Below are 26,727 nucleotides of genomic sequence, written 5' to 3' on the forward strand. Positions count from 1 at the left end.
CCGTCCGACACAAACAGAAAGAGAGGAACAGTACCGAGGAGCCGCTGCAGGCCGGAGGTTTGTTCGCTCCGACAGCCGACGACCGACAACACGGAGCAGGCGACTACTGGCGCTGACCGGCTGCATGTTTCACCCGCTGGGGGGGGGGGGGACGGGGGGACGGACACACGTTGAGCAGAAACACAGACACAATAAAAAGCAGCGGCCCGTTACGTAACGCTCACCCCATGTCAGTGCCGCCGCCCCGGTAACGACCGTTTGTCCGCCGCTGCGCTGCGCGCTGATTGACGCGGATCCTCTGCTGCGTCGATTCGCACAGTGTCACACTTCATTCTTACCTTTTTGCTGGTTCGCTGGCCGCTGGAGAGGCTGGACACAGTGCCCACCCAGATCCTGTCCCTCCTCCGAAGCTGCTATGTTTATCTTCCTCTTTCCTCCCTCCCCCCCAACCCCCCCACCCCCCCCCCCCCCCCCTCCTTCCATCCCTCGCTGGTTCCGTGGAAAGGGAAAGGGACCGGCTGACATGGTGCTTCCTCACCGGGCCGGGACGCAGGAAGAGACGGAGCAATGTGAAAACAGGACGTGGACGGTCGTAAAGCAGCAGGACTGATGTGACGTGTGAAAACCACTGACCTCCAACGTACAAAACAACGGACTGATGTTCACTACTTCGTGACTGTGGAAACACGTTTGACACACTGGGGATGTACCATGCAGCCTGAGATGAATTAAAGTATCTATTTGATTTTATTTGACCTTATTTACATGTGCACACTTTATTTAATACTTATTTTTAATGCTTTTTTATCTACTCATTTCACATTTCTTTTTGAAATGGCTTTATTTACTTATAAATAATATATAATAAAGTTATTCCAGTTGAGGTTCTGATCAGGTCCAGCGATGTTTCAGGAAAAAAAAAAAAAGTTTGGGCCCTTGGTCACCTGATGTGGATCAGAAGGCTGGTGGAGGATCCAGGAGTCACTGGGTTTAAAGTTTGACTTTGTGCTGAGAGAATGTCTCAGCTCAGTCTGCTGTGTGTGTTATGTAAGTCAACCCCAGCAAGTGTGTCTGAAAAGAAAAAGACCCCCCCCCCCCACACACCCAACCTCCACACACGGTTATCAGCGAACCTTTTGTTCAGTGTGAGTCTGTAAATAGGTACAATTTTTTGAACATCAAAACTAATATTTCCGGTATATTAGACAATGCACATACTGAAGGTCTCAGTTTGGACAAAGAAGAGACTAAATCGTGATAATCAACCGATTGGTTCCAGGTACAGCTTCCACTTGTTTTATTGTCTTATATCACATTCTAACTGTTGTCTGTTGTCGTGACACTGCCCCGTCCCCTGTGTCGTGTTGAAGAGAGGATTAACAGAAGTGGATTTACCTCCATCAGCAGCTACATCCTGGTATTTTTCATTCATCAAATAGATTCACTGTGAACGACATGATCAACTGTATCAAATCAAGTCCCTGAGGAAAACATGTTTTGTTGCTTTTGCAAAGTCACTGTTTGACTCCTGACTAGTGACAGACTGCTGCTGGTTGCTGAAAAGCATCCTGGGAAATGTAGGCAAACTCAAGTTTTCTGGAGACACTGAACACGTCATCACATACTGTATGCACCTAAGACGATTCCATGTTCTCTCTAAAGTCAGCTTCGGACGTTCACCATGTTTCCCACAATGCATCAGCAGCTGGTAACGTCGCCGTCCATGGACAGAGATCACTGCAGGATCTGTAGCAGGGCTGAGATGGTCTGTCTCAGATGCTGTGGCAGTCGTCTGAAAGTGTGTGTGAAAGTGTTGTTTTAGAGGGGTGTGTGTGTGTGTGTGTGTGTGTGTGTGTGTGTGTGTGTGTGTGTGTGTGTGGTATTGGGAGGCTACATCAGACAGACTTAACAAGTGTTCACTGTCTCTCTCTCCCATACTCTCATCCCCCTGACATGTCGTCGCTGGCGGCTGAAAAACTCCCTCCCCCCTTGTTCTCTGTGCGTACACACACACACACACACACACACACACACAGGCACGCACGCACATTTGCTCCTGCTCCTCTTCCTCCCCCCTCCCTCCCCCCTTTTCTCCTTCAACAACATCCCCATTCAAGTGCATCAGCTCCAGGCATCCTTCCTCCCTCCCCTCTCCTCCCTCCCCATCGTTCACCAGTAGCCTAAGCACATAAAAAATACATCAAACACAGCCGGCCGCCCAAGGCCTCGTCACACGCAAAATCATCACTCCCCTCCATCTCCTTCTAAAAAAAAAAAAAAAAAACAAAACTCAAGTTACAAAAGCCTGCTGCTGCAGAGGACACCGATCAGGAGAGAGATGGGCTGAACGTGGAGCACCGGGGGTCGACGACGAGACCTTGTGGGGAGATTATTGTAACCGTACCACCACCCAGAAAGAGTGAGACAGGAGCGTAACATACCTTTGTGCATAACAAGACCTGCTTTGAATCGTACACAGCCTGCAGCCCTCTGACCCACTTCCCTCAGTTCAGCTCCACATCTGCTCCGGCACCGGTCTCGGCTGTGACACTGGCCGACGGCAGCCAAGCACCCATGGGCTACGCTGTCAGATCGCCAGCGCAAAGGGATGCTCAATAGAACGCTGCCGGACCTGAGCTCACAGCCAGCACTCTTAAAAATCAGCCAAATCAGCCATGACGTGCTAAACTGAAGCAGTAATCCACCACGGGTTGCTTCGCTCCATAATTATACACTTTTATTTTAAGCTCAGATGTGAGCGGACGCACACATACACACAACACAACAACACACCCCTTGGGTGCTACAGCTCTGGTTTCTCTTCAATTATTCCACCCTCTGCCCTCTCTCATCCTTGTAATCTGAATAAAACCAGATCAATGTCCTCTAGATATTTAGGATCCAGGCCTCGGTGCCAGAACATGTAACCTTCCCCCTCTTTCAAGTGTGGTGTGAGTTGGGAGTTCATCTTTACTGCGCTGACCTCGTAATTTGCCGTTTGGGATGAAAGAAAGTTGTGAAATTCAGTTCGGAGAAGCGTGCGGTGATGATGCAGAGGATGAATGGAGGACGAAAGGAATTAATGGGTAATTACGGAACAAAAATCAAAAGCTAAAATGTCTCTGGAAACATTATTCCTATTAAAATCGAATTAATTTGATTTCTTGACCCCACAAATAGACCCTGAGGATTTGGAATCATCTGGATCTCAATTAATTTCCTCTAGTCGCTAATGATACATGCAGCCTTGTGTCAAAAAAATCTGCTGATTTAAAACCGTCCTCAATCCTACCGGACCCTGTAAATTGACAATGACGTCTGCGAGGTCTGTGACCTTCACGAAAAAAACCAAACAACAGGTGCAAACGTAAGCTAACAGGGTGTCGAAGAGCACCAGGGTTACGTCAGTTCGCCTCAGGTCGAGCAGCTCTCCATGAGCAGGGCCCACCATGGGGTTCATCGCAGGCCCTCGTGGCGTTGGCCCTTAATGATGTGTAATGGGGCCTCCCGCGCCCGTCCTAACCCCGGGACCGTCTCCTAATCACCATGGATACTAATGAGATGGAGAGAGATGAAAGGACTCGTTAGAAGACCCTCTCTTTAATGCCGGCCTATTATTAGCGACTTACCAAGTCATTAGTCTCTAAACTGCAATTATGCTGTAAAGAAGTGAAAGAGTCACAGTGCAGAGGATTCCAGCGAAGGACAGCGCGCCTGCTGGGGAAAGAGGACACGCATGCACGAGGTGGATTTACTCAGACTTCTGCAGTCAACGTCGTCTGCTGATGTGTTTGTCATGAACCACAGGCACCGGATAGTTGATGTAACAACGCTGAAAGGGCTCTCAACTTGCTCCTCGTGGTTTGGGTTATTTTAAATGGAATAAAGCCCCTTTATTATGGAGATATTCCAAAATAGATTCTTGGGTGATTTTTTTGTGCGTTGCTACCAAACATAATCTGTTCGTTTTCAGAGGCATCGACCTCAACGGTCCAGAAAAAGACTCTGAACTTAAGACATTAAGTGAAAGGAACACCAGGATATTGGTGTGTCAGACATGTGATGCTTTCATGCTTCCGACTTTCCAGTGATTTATGAGTGACATCCCCTCGGCTGAAGCAGCGCTGCTCCATGTGAAACGGCTGAAAGCAACATAAACTGGTTGTTTCTGCCAACAGAGGTGAAGGAACGTCTGAAAACAACGACGACAACATCTTAAAATACACTTTTATTTACAATGGGAAACCTTAAAACATTAATACAAACAACTCGTCATTTAAATCCAAATCAGTCCCTATTTACATGACTTAAAGTCCAGATAAAATACTAAGACACACCTCACACGTCTGTCCACACGAGGCCCTGCAGCCACCTGGAGTTACGACCTATTGAAGTACTGCATGTTGCTGGTGACTGTCATTCTTCATCGTCAGTGGTCCAGGAAGGTAAAAATGCTTCTCTGGTGACCTTTCATCGGTCCAGTGCTGGCAGCGTTCTCCCTGCAGACCCTCTTGGCCGCCGGGTTCACAGCCCCCACATGTCCCCTCTTCTTCATCATCTGAAGCATTAAACACAAGACCAGTGAACGTCCACAATCACGGCAAACAAGAGAACAAACAGCAGCATATGACGCATCACGCGAGGAAAAATACGACACACTCATTTCTGTCTTATTCAGTCGTAACTAATCCACATGTGTTCTAATATAGAATTATTGAGTAAGACGTTTTCTATTTTCCAAAGCGTTTTGTGTGGACTTTAGCTCCACCTAGTGGCAAAAATTCAGTATGGCAATGACTTCACCCACCACACGGGCCGAACTGTGGGCAGATCAGGTTGTAATTGACTGTGATGAATAGGAGAAAGAGGTGAGATGACGACGACATGATGACCCACCCCAGGGGCCTCTGGGGTGGGTCTCCTCTCCCTCTACGTGCAGACAAAAACACACCTTGGTTTCTGTCACTCACTTGTTTCTGAGGAACAGCCGAGGCTGAGCTGTCCTTCTCAGGAGACAACGTTTGAAACAGGAATCCACGGCTGTTTCTGGGCGCCAGAGGATTCCCCTCTGATATCGACGCCAACTTCTGAAGGACGGAGCGAGGCTGACTCAGCAGTGAACCTCGCTTCACCTGGAAGTCGTTGATAAATCCAGACGTTGTGAAGGGAATACAAGGTGTGATGAAAACACAGCAGGTTAAATAACTGTACAGGTGACGTCTCAGGGCAGCGTCATACCTGGGAGGTTTTCTGGAAGGGATTCAGCACCGATGAGCTCCTTTCTGGCTGCGGTGCCACTGGAAGCTCTGGTGGGGGAAAAAAGGATTGAAATCTCAACTGGGATTTTGTCTCCTTCTCAGAAGATCAACATGATGTAGAGTATATTGATATATACATGTAACACATATGGAAATTAATTCCACCATGAGGACTAGAAATCACTACATTATAACATTTCCTTTCCCAGCAAACACCAGAACGTCACGACAGTTTTCAGCAGCAGTTTTCCCCTCTGAGCCTGTTTCTGGTTACTGGGTCACATGTGGTTGTTAACACAGTCCTGGTCCCATCACATGACCATAAATCACTTATATCCATTTTTCCTGCACAATTCTGCACGGTCTTTGTTTGTTGTTTTTAACATTGAAATATATATATATATATTCTATTTTACACATATGTGAATTGATTTGAAATGATTTGGTCCTACATTTTTCTGTGATCCATTCTCAAGAGACACAAAACATTCAACATCATGTTGGCAGTAGTCACCCACCCATGTCAATGATTGAAATCAGGTGTTCCACGACAACAGGTGCGTGGTCTTTGTTTTTTCGCAGCATTTAGTGTCTAATCTCTTGTTGTAAAGCACTTGTATAAAACGTGCTATAGAAATGAAGTTGACTGTGATGACCAGAGGCTCCAGTGTGGGGCCTCAGTCAGACCAACCTTTCTTCTGTAGAGTCTTGGCCGTCAGTTTCTTGGCCAGCCTCATAATGCGACTGTCTTCCTCTCCAATTTTCTCATCGTCAGCATCCATGTCTTCCCCTTTTTTGGCTTTCTGCTGCGACTGTGGGACCAACACAGAAAGGAATGAGGACAAAACAAAGAGCTCAGGTGTCCGAGTCCCTTATGCACTGAAACTCAAATCACATTTACAGACGTATGAAACCTACCTGCTCTCGGAGCCACTGCTCTCTCTCCAGTCTCTCCTTCCTCCTTTGGAGCTCAGTCTGGTCCACGTCATCATCTTCCTCCTCCTCCTCCTCCTCCTCCTCCTTCTCTGATCCCGTCCTGGCCATATTAAATGCATCATCTGGAGGACGGAAAAAAAAAAGAAGCTGGAAATGCGGAAATGGCTTGTGGGAGTCAAAGACGTTCAGATGTTTAACTGTTTGATGGAAACCTCACTGCAACGACAAACATGAACCAGTACATCGCCAACCAACCAATACTTGCCGATGTTTTTCCAGCGGAAGCGACGAGCTCGTCCTGGACCATCAGAGTGTAAATCTCCATCTTCCAGGTAACGCTCCTGATAAAGCCTCAGGCGGCGTTTGTCATCATCCAATATCTGCTTCCTTAAAATAACGGATACACACTATTTCAGCCACAAAGACGTTGGTTTGGTCTGTGTTACTGTCACACTGTTGCTCCGTCAGCAGCTGCTGGGGAATCATGACCATCTACTCACATGTGGATCTTATTAACTTGGTCCTGCAGCTCTTCGTCGGAGGGAAGCTCCTCTAGAAGCTCCTCTTCCTCATACTCGCTCCCTGCGTCACATTCTTCATCCTCGCTAGCTGCATCGCTGCCCGACAGCTCCGCCTCAGAGTCCACGAAGTCGGTCAAATGCCTGTGAGGAGGACGCGGCGCGGTCAGAGGAGGAAAACGGTTGTGGGCGTCGGGTTGATTCTTCACTTACATTTTCTTCTTTTTCTGACGCGTGCGAGGTGCGAACACACCGTTCATCTCCTCCTCTTCTATGTCATCGCTCCCCTCTTCCTCAGTGTCATCCTCCTTGTCTTCCTCTTCGTCATCCTCCTTTAGAGCCATAAATGACACATCTTGTTTTCTTTTTTTTTGGTTAACTCACAAGAAGGAGGTTTGCATTTGCAGGGACTTACCACGTCTGACAGAAGCCGGAACTCACAGTCCTCATCCTCTTCACCTTCCTCCTCTTCTTCCTTTTTACTTTACACAGAGGAACCATGATGAAAATCTTGTAGTGCAAACGGACTGAGACTGTGACGGGGTGAATCACGTGTACTTTCATTTGGGACATTACCTTTGCTGTGCCGGTGAAGCTGTGAGTGCTGAACCTAAAATGATCCCATAAAGAAGACAATGCAGGCACTTTAACACCAGGATGGATGGAGAGCAGCAGACATAGAAAAGGATCTGTTCAACCCATTTTACCTGAGCTGGGGAATTTGCCTGAACACAGTTCCACCAGCAGATCCATGGAGCTGTTCATCCTTTCCCCCTCCTTACTCTGCACGGTGTCCATCTGTTCCTCTTCGGCCAGCGTTGGCGGGAACGCGCCCCGAGCACAGTCCCAGCAGCTCTTCCTCCTGCGTTGCCCCTGGGCCTCGTGCCTCCGCTCCTCTCGAGTCCCTCTCCACTGTCCCAAAAACACCCGAGCACAACCCGAGAAGCTCCCCCATGTTGGCATCCATGGCGTTTTCGTCCAGGCTGTCCAGGACCAACTGTCTCTTGTGCGAGCTGGGAGCACCAGGGCGCGGCCCCACGTTCAGGAACCCATCTGCGTCCAGTAACTGTGAGAGGGCGTCATCCTCCAAGGAGAAGCGACCTTCAGAGTCTCCCAGACTAGGTCCACCTGCCCCACCAAGTGGCCCAGAGTCGGTGCTTGGGGAGGGAGGTGCGTACAGATCTTGGGAGTCCTCCACCGGGAGGCTAAGAGAAGGCTCGGAGAGTTTGCCCGAGCTCTGGTGAACAGAAAGATGACGTCATATAGAGGAAGACAAATGGCACAAGAAGAAGACATGTACCCAGCGCGGATGTTTGGAGCTCTCTTCCTTACCTTGGAAGCAGAGCCGAGGTAGCTGGGCCTGAAGAGGCACGGGGAAGGGGAGCGGAACACAGAGGGGTTGGAAACGGCTCTTCCAGAGCGCTGGAGGTTGACGGGCTGGTACGAGGTTATCATCGATCCCGCCAGCTCAAAGCTGCTGTTGTGACTGTTGTCCTTCGTCAGGGACAGAGAGTCGTCGTCTTCTGCAGACACAAACGTTTTTTCCGCATGTTGAAAGCTGAATCGGTTCATTTGGTCATGATGACGCGAGCTAATGACCTTACCCATCTTATGACTGCTGTACTGTCCAGACGCGCCAGGTCTCTTCACGCCGTCGCTAAAAAGTACAACGGAGCATTTGAAGGTTGATTCTGACATAAATCACATTGTGTCTTTACTCACAAAGTATAACAGGTCTGGACGTTACACAGCTTACCCAGTACGAGAGCAGGAGTTGCCAGGAAACAGCATGAGTGTGCCATCTGTGTTAACCAGGTCAGGAGTTGGACATGGGCCAGTCAGCACAGCAGGAGAAGGACTTCTGATAACGTGTGCCACGCTGCCGTCCTCTTCCTCCACCTCGTCTTCACCGTCATCGCCTCCCAGTAAGTCATCGACACCCTGGAAAGGAAGAAGACCACACTTGATTCTAAACACACAAGGGACAAAAGAGTTATAACAGAGGTGTGTTATGTTACATAAAAAGAAACATTACTTCTTCTTCAGACTCATCTGTCAGATCCTCCTCCTCCTCCTCTTCCTCCTCGCAGTCTTCGTTGTCCAGGCGATGGAGCTCTTCCTTGCGTGCCCTCTTCTCCCTTTTCTGCTGGACCATGGCAAACTGCAGACGTTGCTTCAGAGTCAACAGCTGCTCCCCTAAATAAAATGGGCGATATGGACCAAAAGTCAGATCCCGATATATTTCAGCTAAATATCGATATGTAGCCCGATATTTTTCCTGCAAAATCAGAGCAAATGTTCAGAGAACGTCAAAGCCAAACATGACATGTCACAAATAGATAGAATAAACCGTCTATTTCAGTGAACAGTTGCAAAATTACGTGAATAAATAAAGGTTACTTCTTCTTGAATAAATGCTCAGCTGCTCAAATAATAGAATGTAAACATAAATACACAGAACAACAGGAGTACCCTTTTTCAAATCCAACGCCCATAAGGTGCACATTTAAACAAAAAATATCGTCCATAAAAAGCCTTTAAAATAAAACAGCCTTTTCTCAAATAAATACATTTATCAGAGAAAAGTACAAAAAATATTTTTTCTGCTTTTTTCATATTTTTAATATTTATATCGCCCAGAACTAATAAAACCATGAGTGAGTGTTAATGTTCATACCTGGTTTGGTAAACACGGGTTCCTCTGCACCCTCTTTGACAGTGACAGTCACCGACTCAGTGTGCAACCTCTCCTGGCCAGAGGGGGCACTGTCTTTGCAGATGACGCTGAGCTGCACTGTGCGCGGTCCCTGAGGACGGACAGGCCCTTGGACGTGGCGAAGGTACCGCTCCTTCAGGGCCTTCACACCTAATGACAGCCGAGAGGAGAGGTAGAAATGAATCAGTCATTGTTACTTTCAGGGCCGGCACTCTTTTTTTTCTCCGACCTCTTAGGATTCATAGGAACTGACCAATGTTGTGCTCAGGTTCCAGCTGAACAAAAGCTCCATCGTCAGCACACAATTTCGCAACGGGTGGGGGGTTCAGTCCAAGTTGCTTTAGTCTGGCTAATTTGTCCTTCAACTTGGTGGGTTGCTGCACCGCGAGTTCTTCTGAAGGTGTGTCTGTGCTCCCACACTGGGCGGCTGCAGGCTCAAAGAAAGCCCCAGGTTGAGCGTCTTCAGTCTGAGGTTCAAAATCAGACACGGCTACAGTCTGTTGCTGTTCCTCCCCAGATCCAGAAGAAGGTTTCCCTCCATCATCTGTGCTGATCGACTCCTGTAGACTCTCAGAGAGGTAAAGCATCGGGCCTGATTCCTGGTCCACGTCCTTTCTTGTCTGACTGAGGCTCTCCTGATGCGGGGAGGAGGTGGCGGCTGGCTGAGGAAGCGGCTGCATCTGAGCGGATGAGAGATTGGCAGTGGGAGGGGAATCCAGCGCTGCAGGCGGCTCCTGGGCTACACTGAGAGGGTTCACGGGCGGTGGAGGTACAGCTGGCTTTGTCTCCAGGAAGATGGTTGTATACTTTGAAGATCTGGAAGACAAAGTTAAAACATAATCAGTCGTTTATAAATGACAGCTGGTGGAAGAAAAAGATGAGATGTTTGTCTGGGTTTACTTCAACAAGGCCATGGCCGGGCCCACTGGCCTGGCTCTCTTCTTAAAGAACTCGTTGATGGTCTTTGGCTCAGGCATGTGGTAAGGAAGGCCAAGTTCTGACTCTACAAGGAGAAGAATGTGCTTTACTACGACAAGGATGGAAAGTCACAATTTCCATGGCTGATGAATAAAAACTATGTTAACTGACCTCTAACGAGCCTCTGTGACTCACTGTGGAGCTGCTTCATTGCCTCTTTGCTGGCACGTGCAGCTTTTCGCTCCTGAGAACATGAAAGAGTGTAAATGTACAAGAACGTGTTTAATCAATGGTGGTGCAGCTGCCGTTACATACCACACGCTGGGGCTTTTCTGGCTCATCATCTCCATCCTCTTCTTCGTTCAGTAAAGGCTCCTGCACCAGAAGTTGGAAGTGGTTACATAAAGGTTTACTGAAACAGCTGTAAAACAACCCCAGTTATAAATGACGAGCAAAAAAGAAAAAAATACTGGCTAGTGGCTAATACCTTGTGTTTTTTCATCTTTTGCTTGATGACAGCTCGGATGGTATCCAGAGACTCTTCCTCCACCTGCTCTTCATCCAGACCAGTGTCAAACAGATCCGTGTCACCCAGCTGATAGCCACTGTCGTTCAGACCCTGAGGAAGAGGTGCACCCTGGGCGCAAATGAATCTTAGATTATTTCCAAATGAAATCCCAGGCAGGATCTCCGACTGTTTACTTACTATGCAATTCAAGGCACATTAAAATAGAGGTGAAAGGAAATGACAGGATGGAGAAGGTCACACTACACTTACCTCATTAAATTCAGAAAACCTCTCTTTCTTCTTTAGTTTTTCCACAGCTTTGCTACGCCTCTGCTTTTTCTCCTGGTGCCTCTGGCTCCTCTCGCGCTTCTTCTTTGAGTCTTTCAGTGGCTTTTCTTCCTTCTGCTGCTCATCTTTTGCTTCATTTCCCTCATGCTCAGACTCACTTTCGACTGCAGCACGGGCTATTCTCTTGGTCCTGTGCACCTTCTTCTCCTGACGATCATATCTGTCCCCTGCCTCCATCTCCTCTCCACTGGAAGCAGACAACACCAGCGCTTCAGCCATGTTTACGCTGTTGTTGACAGCTGCTTCCTCCTCACTATCACTGTCTCTGATAGCACTGCGGCGAGGCTTTCTGTGAGCTGTGATGTCTTCGTCATCGTCAGAATCTGAAAGCAACATAGAAATTTAGGAGGCATTGTACGTGAGTTTAAATCATCAAAAATCATGTCTATTTTGAATGCATGCTACTTTTGATTACTCAACTATCTCTCTGGTTTTGATTACTTAGCTTATTGCTGCATCTGTAACAGGCTGACTCCATTTTACAGACATTAACATATATGCCTCACTCATTTACACAGCCTATTGTGACATTGATCCATCTTCTATTGTGAGACTTCACCTGGCTGATCATGTCTGTTGTTGGTTGTCTCTGGACCAGTGTCTTCTAATGGAGAGCCCATCCCGCTGTCTGAGTCGCTCCCTGGTACTGTCTGGGCCACAGCTGGAAGCCTCTCAGCCTGGGTACACAAGCACAGAACAACCCTCAACCATAACCAAGTCTTTTCATTTACAAAACTAAGGGGACACTTACAAGTTGTGTTGGTTTCGAGTTACAGACCAAATAAACTGAGATGCAATTTATCCAAAGCAGATTCTGACGGTGATTCAAGGGAGCTAACAGTATATGATCACATAAAGAAATATTAAGCTAACAGTTTGTCAAAGGTAGTTGTCCCGCGTACTGAAAAACTCGGAGCCTTAAGTTCTCTACACACGCAATGAGACTCTTGCTAGTAAAGTTGACACTAAGCATGTTCACTGTAGGTTTTTACGTCGTCAAATGGACATTTATGCTCAGACGTCGCGCCTCGCAGTGCAGCAAACAATGAGCCCATCCAGATAGCTCTCCTTCCTTGCTGCAGCCTGAGGTTTAGCTAACCATACACGGCGGAGTAAAACAAACGTCGAAAGAATGTTTAATATTTCCGACATTCGACGGGAGTTCAAACGATGTGTGACATTTGAACAGAACTCATGCAGAGAAATATTTTAAAGTGAGCAGGCCGCTTCGCTGGCTAAATCTAACACAGCGGCTAGCTGGCTAACACTAGCAACAACACAATGGTCAGTAAAGTAACAGTATATGACGTATAATCTGTGATCACAACCCGATGATAGCACGGATGTATATGTCTAACGTATTTCAAACTATGATGTTCAAACTAGTCGCTACCGAGAGCAGTTCCTCACCTGTTGCTGATGAGAAAGAACCAGACTCATATTTGTCTGCCGCGTTGTTCTCGCTTTTTGTAGAAGAACGCGGCGCAGACCTTCATCAAATCGTGGTAGGCACAGCAGACGCAGGCACAAATCGTTCGATCTAGCCTATTGAGATGCTTCACAGCACATTTGGATATCGTTTAGTTCGGCTTCCTGTATTCCTCCCGCCTGATCCACAAACCGAATAAAATTTTGATCTTTCGCGCGCCCTGACAGCTGGACCGAAGTCTTTCGTCACAGATGTGTCAATCGCACTCTTCTCGCATCCCCATTGGTTGATGGAGAATTTAGTCTCCGCCTACTACTTTCGCGGCACAGTTTGAGCCTGAATGATTTACTCCTCTGTACCGCTCGGGCGGGCGGGGCAAAGGTGTTCCTAAATAAATGTGAAGATACTATTCTTTGTTTGGCTTCTTATTTTTTAAAACTTCGTTAGGTATGTGCTTTACTCGAACCTGCTGTTGGTCAAACCCATGAGATACCAGCGTGCCAAACTTCCAATTAGTCGAATCGTAAAGGACTCTTACTGCTTCTTACTTACTTACTTGCTTACTGCTTCACAAATGCTGCATTAATTCACAGTATGTTGTTCTGATTTAAACTCAAAGATGGTTTAACTCTCTTTCCAACTATTCCTGCACCTTAAACCTGGCCCAGTTCTTCCTGACTGGGATCATTAAAGTTTGATCGCTCGGTCAGTGCGGTACATTAATTCACGCATGCGCACAGCAAACTTCAAGGCTTCTCCTGGCGCATGCGCAGTTACAAATCCCCATCAGCAGCAGTAGTTCAGGTCAGCCAGCTCGGTCAGCAGTCACCCTCGTCTATCTATATTCCCTTTTCTTAAATTAGCCACTTTAAGCTTCGCGATACCGCCCCCAATTTCAGCGTCGGTACGGAGCCGCCAGGCCGGGACAGAGACGGAGAGAGAGGCCTCGGCCATGGAAGCGCTCGGACCCGGTAAGAAAGAAGAAAATTGTGGGCGAGTAGCGAGAAGAGCGAGGTGTGCGTGGGGTTCGGAAGCGCAGCTTCACTGGGGGCCGCGGCTGCACTGCGGCCTCCGCACGCTGACGTGAAAACAAACCGAGGCCCAGCCCGTGTGTGTAAATGTATGTGACATGTTTACATCGACGTGGTTCACGTCTCATGTATGTAGGGAATATGTTTATTGGGTATATTTTCTCCAAGCATGTCCGTGTACTTATTTACCACCCAGCACGCTCAGCTCGTCGTGTCGGAGCGGGTATTGTGTGAGTGGGGATTTAACTAGGACCTTCCTTCCGCGTCGTGGTGTTTATGTTGACGTTTGCACACCGTGTGCTTCTTTTCTGGCCACAGAACGACGACATCGTGTCTCCACCGAGACTAAAGAACCCCGCCGAATTGTGTCAAAACATCCTTCATATGTCAAGCCCATTTATTTATTACATCGTTCGTTTATATTTAAACGATCGCCGTCAGGAACAGCGTGTCTCTTCCGAGGGCTGCCCCCTGTCCAAGATGACAGCGAGGGATGGGGAAACAAAATGAATGCCATTAATACCAACACATTGTTGGTGTGGAACCAGCGGGCGTAGGTATTTAGTTCTTTATCGGGGACTAGTTTGGATCACTGAGACATTGCGTTACGCGCCTTCGCAGCCATGTGAGCGTTCAGCTCGGTCGGTCATATCTGCAGCCCAGCTCCATATTCGATACGGTAACAAAGGCACTTAGCATCCAGCGGTGAAGGCGTTTTTTTCGCGCACTGTGCTGTGGAAAGGTAGGCACTTTGCGCCAGTTGATTGTCACAACCTGCAGAGGAGCACCCCCCTCACCACACACGCACACCACCACCACCACCGACCCCCACAAAGATTCATTGTTCCCTGCTTGTTTGTGAAATGCGCCTTTTGGATCAGGAAGGACATGGACACAGCGGGGAGGGCTAATCACAATTTTTGCGACATTGCCTTTGGGGGAAAAAACATTGTGGGTGGAAACATTCACACAGATGATTTTGCATGATCGTGTTTCTAGAGAACAGATTCATTGTATAACAGGTGTGTGAATCTCACCTGCAAATTTACCAGTGATTTGTCCATTTCCATCTCTCCAAGTTGACTGCAGTTGCACGTGTTCCATTTATTTATCAATTACCAATACTTGCTGGACTTTTAGTCCCAGAATGGCTATAAACCAGGGAAAGTGTTTGTGTGTAAACTAATGTTGCCATCTTGATTCATATTCAGCTGGATGTATATATATACATCCAGCTATATATACAACGCGGGAGTACGTTCATGCACGTTGTTGCGTGTCTGGGACTTTTGTCACCCCTCTGTTTTTATTTACATCACAGGTGTGATAGTGTCTGATCAGAGCAGGCTGTAATTTCTAGAAAAATCCTTATTTTATAGTATGTAGCAATGAAACTGGAAGTTGACTGCAGGGTTACACAAGGGGGATGTCCTGTCGTACAACCCTGAAGTTAAGTTCAGGCGCTCTCACAAGCACATTTTGGCATCTGCAGGAATTGTTTAGACACCTACTGTAAAAATGAATGTTTGCAATAAAGCTCTGAATTGAATGTAATGAGATTGAATGTAATGTCTTTGACATGTAAATAGAGCTCACAAAGAGTCTATGAAATGCTGAATGCATCAAAATGTAAATGAGAAGTCCATGATATTTATGAGTGAATGTCTTGAACATGTTTTCCATGACGGCAAAAACTCTGGAAAAGCAATTGAAAGTTTCACTGGCATGATGGATGTGTGAGAGCTGTCCTGCAGACAATTCCTGTGCTTTACTGTCAATCAGGACGTGCATGCATTGTCTGACAGTTAAGTCACTGTCAGACTGCTGCAGTCCAGTCACTGAATTACATAAAACACTGATAGTTCTTGTTTTTGTTTTTTTTTCTTATAAAAAATCTACCACTGGTCAGTTCATCTTTTGCAGCCCTCTGTCTTTTCTACAGTTCAGTGCAGCACCATTTTCTTCAGGTGACAGAACTTTCAGGTGTGGGCGTTGGTATGCTCAGTGCTGTTAGTCTGTGAGTCATCACCAGGCCGAGCCGTCATCCTCATATAAGACTTTAGCCCAGCTGTCTCTCTGGTTGATTGCACCCTGGTTACCAGGGATACATAGAACATTAGTGGGTTATGCAAACATGAGTAGCCCATAAAACTAGTCTGTAGTTCTAAACCACCAATCAGGGCTGACAAATATCACTGTTAGGATGTGGACATTCTTATGCCCATTGGAATCCAAGAAAGATGCAAACAGACAATGTAAAGAGCAGAATGATGCTTTTGTCACCAGTGTCCAGTGAAAGGCTGTTGTAGTAAGTTAATGTACTAATTTCAAGGCTTGTTATATAAAAAAACAATAGAAATCAATAGACATTCAGTGATGACAATGCCTTGAAGTATAGACTAATGGATCTAACATACTGATGTACATTTAAGGGTTTGATTTCTGCCTGAATCTCATGTAATAGTTGGACACTGAGGTCATTCTTCTTCGTATTTCCCCTCATTTATTCTGTTGTAATGTCATTTAAATGGGTTATTTTAAATGAGCATGCTCAGCTCAGCCAACTACTGTAAAGCTTAACCCTGGGGAACGATACAACATCTGGAGAGCTTACTTTTAATTTCACCTGCATAGTTGGTGTTTTTTTCCTTGCTGCATTTGTTAGTGGTCTGTAGCTCAGCAGGGAAGGTGTGGAAGCTCAGATGGAGGTGGTGGTGTTTGTTGTTGATGGCGATGAGTAGACAGGTTGGGGATCAAGGATGTGTCCAGGGATTTCATGTCCGGACTCTCACACATTTCTAAGACTGGTAGTGTGGCAGCTGAGGGGGCTATACATAGGAACAGATCTGTTTTTGGTCAAAGAGGAGGAAGACCTGCAACTCACTGCGGTTCATGCTGACAGATTACTATTTGAACAGACATGGTACAGAAATTAATACAGACAAGACCAGAATACAATCTAATGTCAGAATTCTGAATTTTAGATTTGCATGAAGATATTGATTTTAATTATTATTTGATATCTTAATTTTAAACATTAACTAAAAAAATAATGAAGCCTTCTGCACTAACATGCAGCATTCTAAAGAAACCCTTATGAATACCCCTGCATAGAATTACACCTACAAATATATACTTATGTAGAATGGACTAGACCTTAATGGTTTGCAACATAGCATCCAACGTTTGTCGCTTCTTTTGTTGCATTCAGTAACACGGCCATTGGGACAAAGTGGTTTGTAATCCCACAAAGAGAAGCAGACATAGCAAATAGCCGTATGTCCATGGCTGCTTCCAAAACATAATCACAGAGAAAAAAGGAAACCTTGAATGAACTCAGCAAAGCTTCTGGTTTGTTTATATGATGAAGTAGGAGGAGTGGGTCACAGGGGAGGTGATTTGGGGCCCAGGGAAGATGAGGGCATGTTGGGGAGGGTCCTGATTGTCTGTGCTCTCGCGCTTCACTTGCTAACTGGAGCGTGTGTTTGCATGGAGTTCAGGAGAGGACCCCTGCAGTCTCTCTGCTGTCAGTTGACAAAAGCATTGAGCAGCATCCCCTGACCTCCTTCAGCACTACCAACATTGTATTGTTTTAACTTTGCATATATGCATTTGTGTGTATGAGTGTACTCTCAGCATGTTTCACTCTTTTATTTCAATAGAATTACGAGCAAACATTTGCAGGCTAACGACGAGTGACAGGCCGTAATAGATAGACTGATGGCTCCTCCTTTCATATTAACATCAATGTGCACTCCTGATGTGAGTGGAGATGAGTCAGTGTCTGTAGAAGGGAGCCATTCAGTTTGCATATGTGACTACATCATTTAAAATCCCTTTAAAGAAAAAAGATGTAATGGATGGTGTTGATGTCAAGCCTGCAGCTGAGGTAGTGACAGTCTTATAGGAGCTCAATGTCTGTGTGTAAAAAGGCCAAAGTGGCTCAGACACAGGTGGTGCTGTGCTACAAGTCATGACACTGATTTAAAATTGAGTAAATGTCTGAAATCCCATTTGGACATGTTGGTACGTCACAGCTGCAGTGTAGTCAGCGCACGTAGCGCTGCCATCGCCTGGCATTAATGCAAATAGCCAAGTTGTACCTGTGTTAGGTGAACTGTCTCCATGCATGGGTCTGTACTGTATGTGGATGCGTGTGTGTGTAGCATGTGATGGGTGTAACGGTAATCCCAGACTCTGCGTGGTCTCCCTCCATATGGCCCTGCTGCTGTCTGTCTGAGAGGAGCTTGGTCTTTGTCTCAGCATGTGGGGCGGGCGCCCTGTATGTCTGGGTGGAGCTGGGGGTGGACTGAAGGATAATTGGAGGTCATTGTTTGGCCAGGCCCTGGTTGACCCATGTAGGTCAGGGGCCAGAGTTACGGACCAATCAAAGTGTGCGTGCGCCTGTGAATTTGTCAGCATTTTGGTGCATTCAAGCAGGTGACACTGATGTCAGGAACATGTGTGGCATCACGCCGCACATGCATTCATTGAAAATTGACAGTTAATGGTAAGAACCTTGCACATGAGGCAGATTTTTTGTTTTACAGGAACATTTGGTGGATAACTGGTCTTAGTTTTACATCTGAATTGAATAAAATAACATACATTTCCTCAAGAATTGTGCTGTGCTGAATTGATTTGCAGTGTCTTGTCAATAAAACCTGCTGTGCAATGAGAACGTAACCACTGTATATTCTTGGACCTTCCAGGCCCGCCCGCCCCTACCTCTCTGTTTCAGCCTCCGCGGCGTCCCGGCCTCGGCACGGTGGGGAAACCCATCCGGCTCCTTGCCAACCACTTCCAGGTGCAGATTCCCAAGATTGATGTCTATCACTATGATATTGACATCAAACCTGAGAAACGGCCTCGGAGGGTCAACAGGTGAATCCTCCAACATATACATAACAAAAACCTAGAATCCTGCTTGCGGAATTCTTGGTCATCTTCTGCTGTCAGAAATGTATGAAACGGTTACGTCTGTGTTCCAGGGAGGTGGTGGACACCATGGTGCGGCACTTCAAGATGCAGATCTTTGGAGACAGACAACCTGGCTATGATGGGAAGAGAAACATGTACACAGCAAATCCACTGCCAATAGGGAGAGACAGGGTTGGTGTTCATTGTTTGCTCTGGTTTCTTTACAGATGCATGTTGATGACCCTACCCTAAGTGTTGTGTCAACTCCGAGGTACCATAAATGACTTTCCATTTGCAGGTGGATCTGGAGGTGACTCTGCCTGGTGAAGGGAAAGATCAGACATTCAAGGTGTCCTTGCAGTGGGTGTCTGTGGTCAGCCTCCAGATGCTGCTTGAAGCTCTGTCCGGTCACCTGAACGAGGTCCCTGAGGACTCTGTTCAGGCTCTGGACGTCATCACGCGGCATCTGCCTTCTATGAGGTACGGCCATTATTCTCAGTCTGCCTTTTCACAAACACACTTGTTGTTAACACAGTTAACACAGTTGTTTTTTTCCCTGTGTTACTGAACTTACTGTGATATCCTGATCAAATTTTATGAATGAATGTATTTGCTGCGTTACTTCTCCAAGAATTAATCTTTTTGTGTCCGTCTGCAAATGGATTTTCACAAATGATCTGTTAGTGAAAACCCACCAAATCATCACACAGCTGCATTCAGAGCAGAAACAAATATCGCTGTGTTACTTCTATTTTAAAAAAGACTTCAAGACAAGTTTTCATTTTCTGAATCAGGTTATTTTGAATCTTACTACGGTTGCTTTGTGAAAAAATGACAGGAAACATGTTTACATCTTCCATATTTGACTGATCGGACTGTGTTTTTGTACGCAGATACACTCCAGTTGGACGCTCGTTCTTCTCCCCTCCTGAGGGATATTACCATCCCTTGGGTGGGGGCAGGGAGGTGTGGTTTGGGTTCCATCAGTCCGTCCGTCCTGCCATGTGGAACATGATGCTGAACATAGATGGTAAGGACTAATGGGGAGTGGCAACTGTATGTAACGAAATGATTTCAAGATGGTGAGATTGAAGTTCATCTTTGCACCAAGAAAAAGAAAATTCGGATCACTGCTTCTTTATAAAGCAAAGCACTTCAAACCATCAAAAACTGTCTTTTATAGATTTCATTGCATGGCCTCTTCCAGTTTTGTCTTGTTTTTTGTTTTGCTTAAGTTCTAATTCACGGGCACTGACGTGATGACTCTACCCCACAGTGTCAGCCACTGCTTTCTACCGTGCTCAGCCTGTGATCGAGTTCATGTGTGAGGTGTTAGATATTCAGAACATCAACGAACAGACCAAACCCCTGACTGATTCTCAGCGTGTCAAATTTACAAAAGAAATCAGAGGTGAGTGTTTCAAGCTTGTGTGAACAGTCAAGAAATGAACCACAGCATGTATTTTCAGGAACCGTTTCATGTTTATGTGGACAGAATCCTTCAGGACTCTGTAACTGTACTTTCATGTTCATTTTTCAACAGCTTGAAAGTTGAGGTTACACACTGTGGTCAGATGAAGAGGAAGTACCGTGTGTGCAATGTCACCCGCCGACCTGCCAGCCACCAAACGTAAGTGTTCCGCCGAAGGCCTTCTTTTGTCCGCTTGTTCTGCGAAATGTACGTGCAGCTTAACGCCCAACATACTCCGATTGTACAATTGTAGTATGTTGATTGTATTTGTGCAGATTTCCCACGTTTCCGTCTGTGTTCACAGGTTCCCCTTACAGCTTGAGAACGGCCAAGCCATGGAGTGCACAGTAGCTCAGTATTTCAAGCAAAAGTACAATCTGCAGCTCAAGTATCCACATTTACCCTGTCTGCAAGTGGGACAGGAACAGAAGCACACGTATCTTCCCTTGGAGGTGAGGCAGAGATAGCATGTTTATTTAAGGAGCTCTGCAGTTTCACTTACCTTTGCGACTTTGATTTAACTAATGCTTTTTGTATAAAAAAAATAGGTCTGTAACATAGTCGCAGGCCAACGCTGCATCAAGAAACTAACAGACAACCAGACATCCACCATGATCAAAGCTACTGCCCGCTCAGCCCCCGACAGACAAGAAGAGATCAGACTGGTGAGTGGCAATTCCCTTCCTCTGTTGTGGGATGAAACCAGCCAGGTGCTGGCAGGAGCCAGAGGTTTGATCTCTTCTACCCTTAAATTGCTGATAAAAGCCTGCTCCACCTTTTACTAGGTCAAAAGCAACAGCATGGTCGGGGGCCCAGACCCCTATCTGAAGGAGTTTGGTATTGTGGTGCACAATGACATGACAGAGGTGACCGGGCGTGTCCTCCCAGCGCCCATGCTGCAGTATGGGGGCCGGGTGAGTACAGACACAGGGCGGGACTGTGGCAGGGTGAGTACTGGGCAATGGGGTGCACTCTGGGGGCGCTACTATATAGAAGAATGTACAGAATGAATGTTGGGACTAGAGGTGTGAATCTCCAATCTCCTACCAATGATTTATGTCCACAGTTCTTCTCAATCTGTCACATCTTCAGTTTTCTTTTTTCAATCGCTTTTACTTTCAGAAATCTGCCGCAATCAATAAGTACTTAACGTTGATAATTCAACAAACAAATGGAATGATGACCTGAGATGTCGTTCACCTACTTGCTAAAATCAGATAAATGCTTTCAACCATTGTGGTGTTTTTCATTGAATTCTGTCATATCCGTATGACGGTGGAAAGGAGAACATTTCCACACCTCTAGTTCTTGGTCTTTGGGTTTCTTCCCAGGTTTGCAGTATCCGTTCATCAGAAGTCATGGAATTTGTCCAGAAACAGTTCTCAAAGGGCTGCTGTTTGAAGCGGTGTGAAGTAGAATACAAAGTAACCTCAGATAGTGATTCATGCCGCTATCATGTCCATCTTTGATCAAACCGGAGCTGTACGACCTGGAACAGCCCTGTTGAAACCCTCCCCCCCTTGGCTGACGCAGCTTTTCAAAATGCATAGATTCAAACCACCACCTCATGAGGTGAAGTGTGTCTGTCTGTGTGTGTGTGTGTGTGTGTGTGTGTCTGTCTGTGTGTGTGTGATCTGATACAACAGCCTTAAATTCTGCCCTCACAATGTCCCAGTTTGTCACTGCCCCTTCTGATCTCAATCAGCATTAAGTCGAAAATCTTACATTTCCTGCAGTGGTTCAGCTCCAGCACGGTGGAAATCTCGCAAGCGCTGATGTATCAGATGACATTGTACACGTGAGCTTGATGAAATGGCCTGAAGAAGATTTACATATTGTGTTCATGAGCCTGCCAAGTGGGAGGAAGGAGATAATAGTCTGCTCACTGTCGACCCACTGAATCTCAAATCAGCCAGGTCAAATGTTTTTATGCTGAAACATCTGGACAGAAGGAAGGTGATGTGGATGGAAATGCAGAATAAAGGGTTAAATATGTGTGGACCCACCCAGACCAAACATCACATACTCTCTGCTCCAGTGATTGGAACCGTCACACTTTCACCGTTCCTGGTTGTCAGACATTCAAGGCTGAATTGGGATTCAAGGATTGTGATTGTGGGGCGGTGATTGTGCTGCCACCAGGATGGCGATGAGACTCGTAGTTACCAGCGTTTAATGTGTTTACAGTTTAGTCTCGAAAGCTTCCAACAGATTCAAAAGCTGTAAACTCCAATTTGCTGTTTCAGTATGTGCCAGTGCTACATGCTCTTTTGATTAAATCACCTATCACAGCAGATCCTATCACAGCACTCAATGGCTGAGCCAACTGCCTGCTGGGACATCGACTCTCATCGCCTTCTCGTGGGTTCCTCATAAATACAGACTGCCAGCTATTCCCATTTCTGTGCTCACTGGGTATAAATGAACAGCAGACTCTTTCATTGTAAAATTGCATGCTGGTTTTTCCATGCAGTTGCATCAAAGTCTTCTCAGAAATACTCCCTGATGTGACTGGATGAAACACCTTTGAGATGGGAAGTAGCAGCAGTCGTGTTCCTTGTAATGACTGAATCGTGCAGCTGATATTTGAATGAAAGTTATGTACTTTTGCAAAGTGAAGTGGAAAAATACCTGAAAACGAGAAGTCTGATGGCTTAAGTAGTTCAGATTTAAGTTGGTTGGGATAACTAGAGGCTCCTAGTGTGTTCCACTTGTAGTGGGTGAAAACCGGTTCCAGTTTCATCACAACGTAGTGTGTAGGGAACGAGACGTTCTTGTGTTAGCTCTTAGTTTTATGTGTATGAGTAATTGAAATAAGTGGTAACAAAAATGGTAAAAACACGTTATCAGAAAATGCTGCTCACCACCATATTGAATTCCTAACTTGGTGTATTCTGAGTTGGACCGATGTGAGGGCGTTCCATTTGGCATCTTCCTGTCCTCAGCTTGGTAATGGCTTGAATTTCGACTTGGATTACAAGTGGAGCGCACCAATGATATCACATGGCAGCACATAGTTTTTTTTTTTTTTTTTTTTGGCAACACCTTGTTTATTGGCTCATCCAACCGGGGGGTTGACTAAGAGAGTAGGGACTCTCTCCGCAGAATAAAACGGTGGCCACGCCCAACCAGGGCGTGTGGGACATGAGAGGGAAGCAGTTCTACGCTGGCATAGAGATCAAGGTGTGGGCTGTGGCCTGCTTCGCTCCACAGAAACAGTGTCGCGAGGATCTGCTCAAGTGAGTCGCAGATTTGTTGTTGAACTGTGGAGTAAGAAAGAGAACGCCATCAGTTCTCACCTGCGTTTTTTCTTCTCTTTTTTTTGTAGGAGTTTTACCGACCAGCTGCGAAAGATCTCAAGGACGCTGGCATGCCCATTCAAGGCCAGCCATGTTTCTGTAATTATGCTCAAGGAGCCGACAGTGTGGAGCCCATGTTCAAACACCTCAAGATGTCATATGTAGGCCTGCAGCTCATTGTGGTCATCTTGCCAGGCAAAACACCCGTTTACGGTGAGAAAAGAGGTTCCGATTTTGCATCGCTGTGCAGGAGTGAATTGTTTTTGACATCTGTGGACTTGAACTGAATACATTTTCCCCACCAGCCGAGGTGAAGCGGGTCGGAGACACCCTCCTCGGCATGGCCACCCAGTGTGTCCAGGTGAAGAACGTGGTGAAGACATCCCCTCAGACCCTATCCAACCTCTGCCTCAAGATCAATGCCAAGCTGGGAGGCATCAACAATGTTCTGGTGCCTCATCAGAGGTCAGAATGAGTTGTTTATGTTATTCTCTCTGAAGTCCTGAAGTGAGTTAAATTAATCATTTGTGTAATTTTGTTGCAGGTCTTTACATTCTGGTTGTGTAACACTTGAGTTTGGAAGGTTTTTAGGAATATTCATCTCTGAATTCTCTTTGATGTCCCTTCAGGCCCTCTGTGTTCCAGCAGCCTGTCATCTTCCTGGGTGCTGATGTCACACATCCACCAGCAGGCGACGGTAAGAAGCCGTCCATTGCGGCAGTGGTGGGCAGCATGGACGGTCACCCCAGCCGTTACTGTGCTACCGTGCGAGTCCAGACGTCTCGTCAAGACATGTCCCAGGTAACGTCATTCAAAACACGTTCTATTTAGAGTATGAAACCGTTAAAATTTAAGTAGTTTTTTCCATGGAATTTTTTTGTCCCCTTAGGAGCAGCTCTTCAGTCAGGAGGTCATTCAAGATCTGACCAACATGGTGCGAGAGCTGCTCATCCAATTCTACAAGTCCACGCGCTTTAAGCCCACACGCATCATCTACTACCGTGGCGGTGTGTCGGAGGGACAGATGAAACAGGTGGGACGTTGGCTCATTGTCATACAGTGACACTGGCCCATCCACTGTTGTACTTATACTACTTATAATGTATGTATGTAGATTCCAACTGCTGTTAGTTACAATCAAATGAGACTACAGATTTTATTGATTTGACATTTAATGATACTAAGTGTTTATATTCAGGTAGCATGGCAGAACTGATCGCCATCAGGAAGGCCTGCATCAGTCTGGAGGAGGATTATAGGCCGGGCATTACCTACATTGTGGTCCAGAAACGCCACCACACTCGTCTCTTCTGCTCTGATAAAGCCGAAAGGGTCAGTAGACGTTCACATATGACGTCATACAGCTGTGGCGAGTGTGAGTCTTAACATGTGTGGACCGCATATTTGCAGGTTGGGAAGAGCGGTAATGTCCCAGCTGGGACCACAGTGGACAGCACCATCACGCATCCATCCGAGTTTGACTTTTACCTGTGCAGCCATGCTGGAATTCAGGTGAGAAGGTTTCACTGAGGTTGAGTTTTGCAGAGGGGCCTCAAAGCGTCATTGTTGGTGGCGTGTTGAGAAACAGCAGGATTATTTTCGGAGCATATTGGCTTGTTGACACCGTTTGTAATTTACTGCTCCTGAACAGAGGCTGAGTTGACAGCAGTTCTATCCAGATGTTTCTGCAAACTAGAACAAACGTGCACTCAAGTGTCATTTGAAGATTTGTTGCCACATACTTTGCAAGTGAAAAAAGGAGCGGCGGTGTGGGTCCCAGTCAGTCTTTTTTTTTTTTTTTTTTTTGTTAAATAAATGTTACCCAGCTGAAGTCAAACCTGGAATTATTTTTGAACGGAGCACTGATGTCTGTCATGTCGTCTGTCCTACTCAGGGAACCAGTCGTCCCTCCCACTACCACGTCCTGTGGGACGACAACTGTTTTCACGGCGGATGAACTGCAGCTCCTCACCTACCAGCTGTGCCACACCTACGTCCGCTGCACACGCTCCGTCTCCATCCCAGCACCGGCCTACTACGCCAGGCTAGTGGCTTTCCGAGCACGTTACCATCTGGTGGACAAAGACCATGACAGGTGAGGTAGAGGTCTCAGGTCTCACACCTAGTAGGGCAGCGGGCAGTGTGAATGTTGACTGTTCTTTAAAGAGAAAATACACTACCTGGAACTTTGTTGTTTGTCGCCTGACTTTAGGAACTGCCTACCAGGAACAAAATCATTTTACTTATGCAATTAAAAGGATTCATTTATTTACTAATTATTTATATTCTTGTAATACTGGACCACCAGAGTCCAGGTGTCCTTGAACACTGAACGTCATCAGTGTGTCAGTGTGTGTTAGCAGCCTACATAGGCAACATATGCTGTGTCTCATACTTCCGTTAGTGCTGTCTCAAATCAAGCAGGGCTGTTGCACACTGACTGGAAATGAAAAGGAAACATACTTACAATACCCATCAAGTCTTATACCTCACATCTTAAACCACAATCTGTTACAGTGTCACACACCAGCACCAAGTATACACCGCAACGTCAGTGTCTGAAAGTGTGCCGCCGTGTACTAGCTAGCAAGCTAACGTTAGCATTCGCCAGGATTACCTCGGTAGGTGATATCCCCGTGGTTCCTGCTGGTGCCGCTGTGGTCTGTCTCAGGAAAAGTGAACGGTCGTCGTTGGTACGTTACTAAGATGTAGGACGCTGAGGGTGACGTTTTTGACGATTAAGTGCGCATAGTACACTACATTTCCACCTTTTCATTCAGTGTGACCTCATTTATGTACTTTGAAATACTAAGTTTAAGTATAGAAGCACATGATTTGAGACGCAGCCATAGTGAAGTTCCTTGAGGTACCATTAAGGTAGAAAAAGGCTCTAAAAATGCAGCCATTTGCCATTTATTGCCTGCTTCATGTATGCTGGGATCATTACCGACTAAATGTTTTTGTGTGTCTGTCTTGCAGTGCTGAAGGCAGCCACGTGTCAGGCCAGAGTAACGGTCGGGACCCCCAGCGTTGGCCAAGGCAGTTCAGATCCACTATGATACCCAGCACACCATGTACTTCGCTTGAACTAGCAAGCACATCAAGCAGTCCACCGGCGGACTCCCTTCCTTTCTGTATTTTTGTCTTTTATTTGCTCGTCTCTCTCGTCTTCTTCCATAGTCCCAAATTGTCCTCTCCACGTCGTGTGTCTGTCGTACTCATCGTACTCACTTAACATTGCGGCCCTCACACCGGGAAATCCGCTTCACCGCGACGTCCAGCAGCTTTCCGTGGAACAAACTCCAACCAGCGTTCTCAGTCGAGCTGCCGCACTAACCAGCAATCCAGCACTGCGAACCCCCGCGGTTTCCAATG

General features: G+C 46.4%; 2 protein-coding genes across 2 annotated transcripts; one reads left to right on the forward strand and one right to left on the reverse strand.

Moving 5' to 3' along the window:
• Window positions 1-4,429: 4,429 nt before the first annotated feature.
• On the reverse strand, window positions 4,430-11,538 carry CLSPN (claspin). The gene is made up of 21 exons (XM_078622641.1): window positions 11,125-11,538; window positions 10,834-10,983; window positions 10,662-10,718; window positions 10,518-10,590; window positions 10,329-10,431; window positions 9,682-10,244; window positions 9,390-9,578; window positions 8,748-8,908; window positions 8,469-8,653; window positions 8,317-8,369; window positions 8,045-8,235; window positions 7,495-7,949; window positions 7,128-7,194; window positions 6,926-7,044; window positions 6,695-6,856; window positions 6,460-6,581; window positions 6,177-6,316; window positions 5,950-6,070; window positions 5,239-5,306; window positions 4,971-5,132; window positions 4,430-4,558 (listed from the first exon to the last, which is right to left on the reverse strand). Exons 1-21 carry the CDS (start codon window positions 11,536-11,538, stop codon window positions 4,430-4,432), a joined length of 3,684 nt encoding a protein of 1,227 aa, XP_078478767.1.
• A 2,045-nt stretch (window positions 11,539-13,583) lies between these two features.
• LOC144739722 (protein argonaute-4-like) lies at window positions 13,584-26,439 on the forward strand. The gene is given in 22 exon segments (XM_078622640.1): window positions 13,584-13,602; window positions 18,375-18,546; window positions 18,654-18,774; window positions 18,881-19,062; window positions 19,476-19,612; window positions 19,859-19,997; window positions 20,126-20,212; window positions 20,358-20,505; window positions 20,602-20,718; window positions 20,839-20,967; window positions 23,159-23,292; window positions 23,382-23,407; window positions 23,410-23,565; window positions 23,658-23,817; window positions 23,982-24,153; window positions 24,242-24,398; window positions 24,560-24,684; window positions 24,763-24,864; window positions 25,247-25,294; window positions 25,296-25,447; window positions 26,332-26,378; window positions 26,381-26,439. Coding segments are annotated over 22 exon segments (2,589 nt in total).
• The last annotated feature ends 288 nt before the right edge of the window (window positions 26,440-26,727 follow it).

This window comes from Lampetra planeri, unplaced genomic scaffold (assembly GCF_965212315.1).
Source record: "Lampetra planeri unplaced genomic scaffold, kcLamPlan1.2.h2 scaffold_1678, whole genome shotgun sequence".
NCBI classification, from domain to species: Eukaryota; Metazoa; Chordata; class Hyperoartia; order Petromyzontiformes; family Petromyzontidae; genus Lampetra; species Lampetra planeri.

Excerpts from the sequence above, each read along its gene's own strand:
- CLSPN (XM_078622641.1), bottom strand. The coding sequence starts at position 11,538 with ATGTTGCTTTCAGATTCTGACGATGACGAAGACATCACAGCTCACAGA. Across the intron at positions 5,307-5,949 it reads CAAGACTCTACAGAAGAAAG|AGCTTCCAGTGGCACCGCAG; the intron begins GTTGGTCTGACT and ends TTCCCCCACCAG. Across the intron at positions 4,559-4,970 it reads CGGCTGTTCCTCAGAAACAA|ATGATGAAGAAGAGGGGACA; the intron begins GTGAGTGACAGA and ends TTAATGCTTCAG.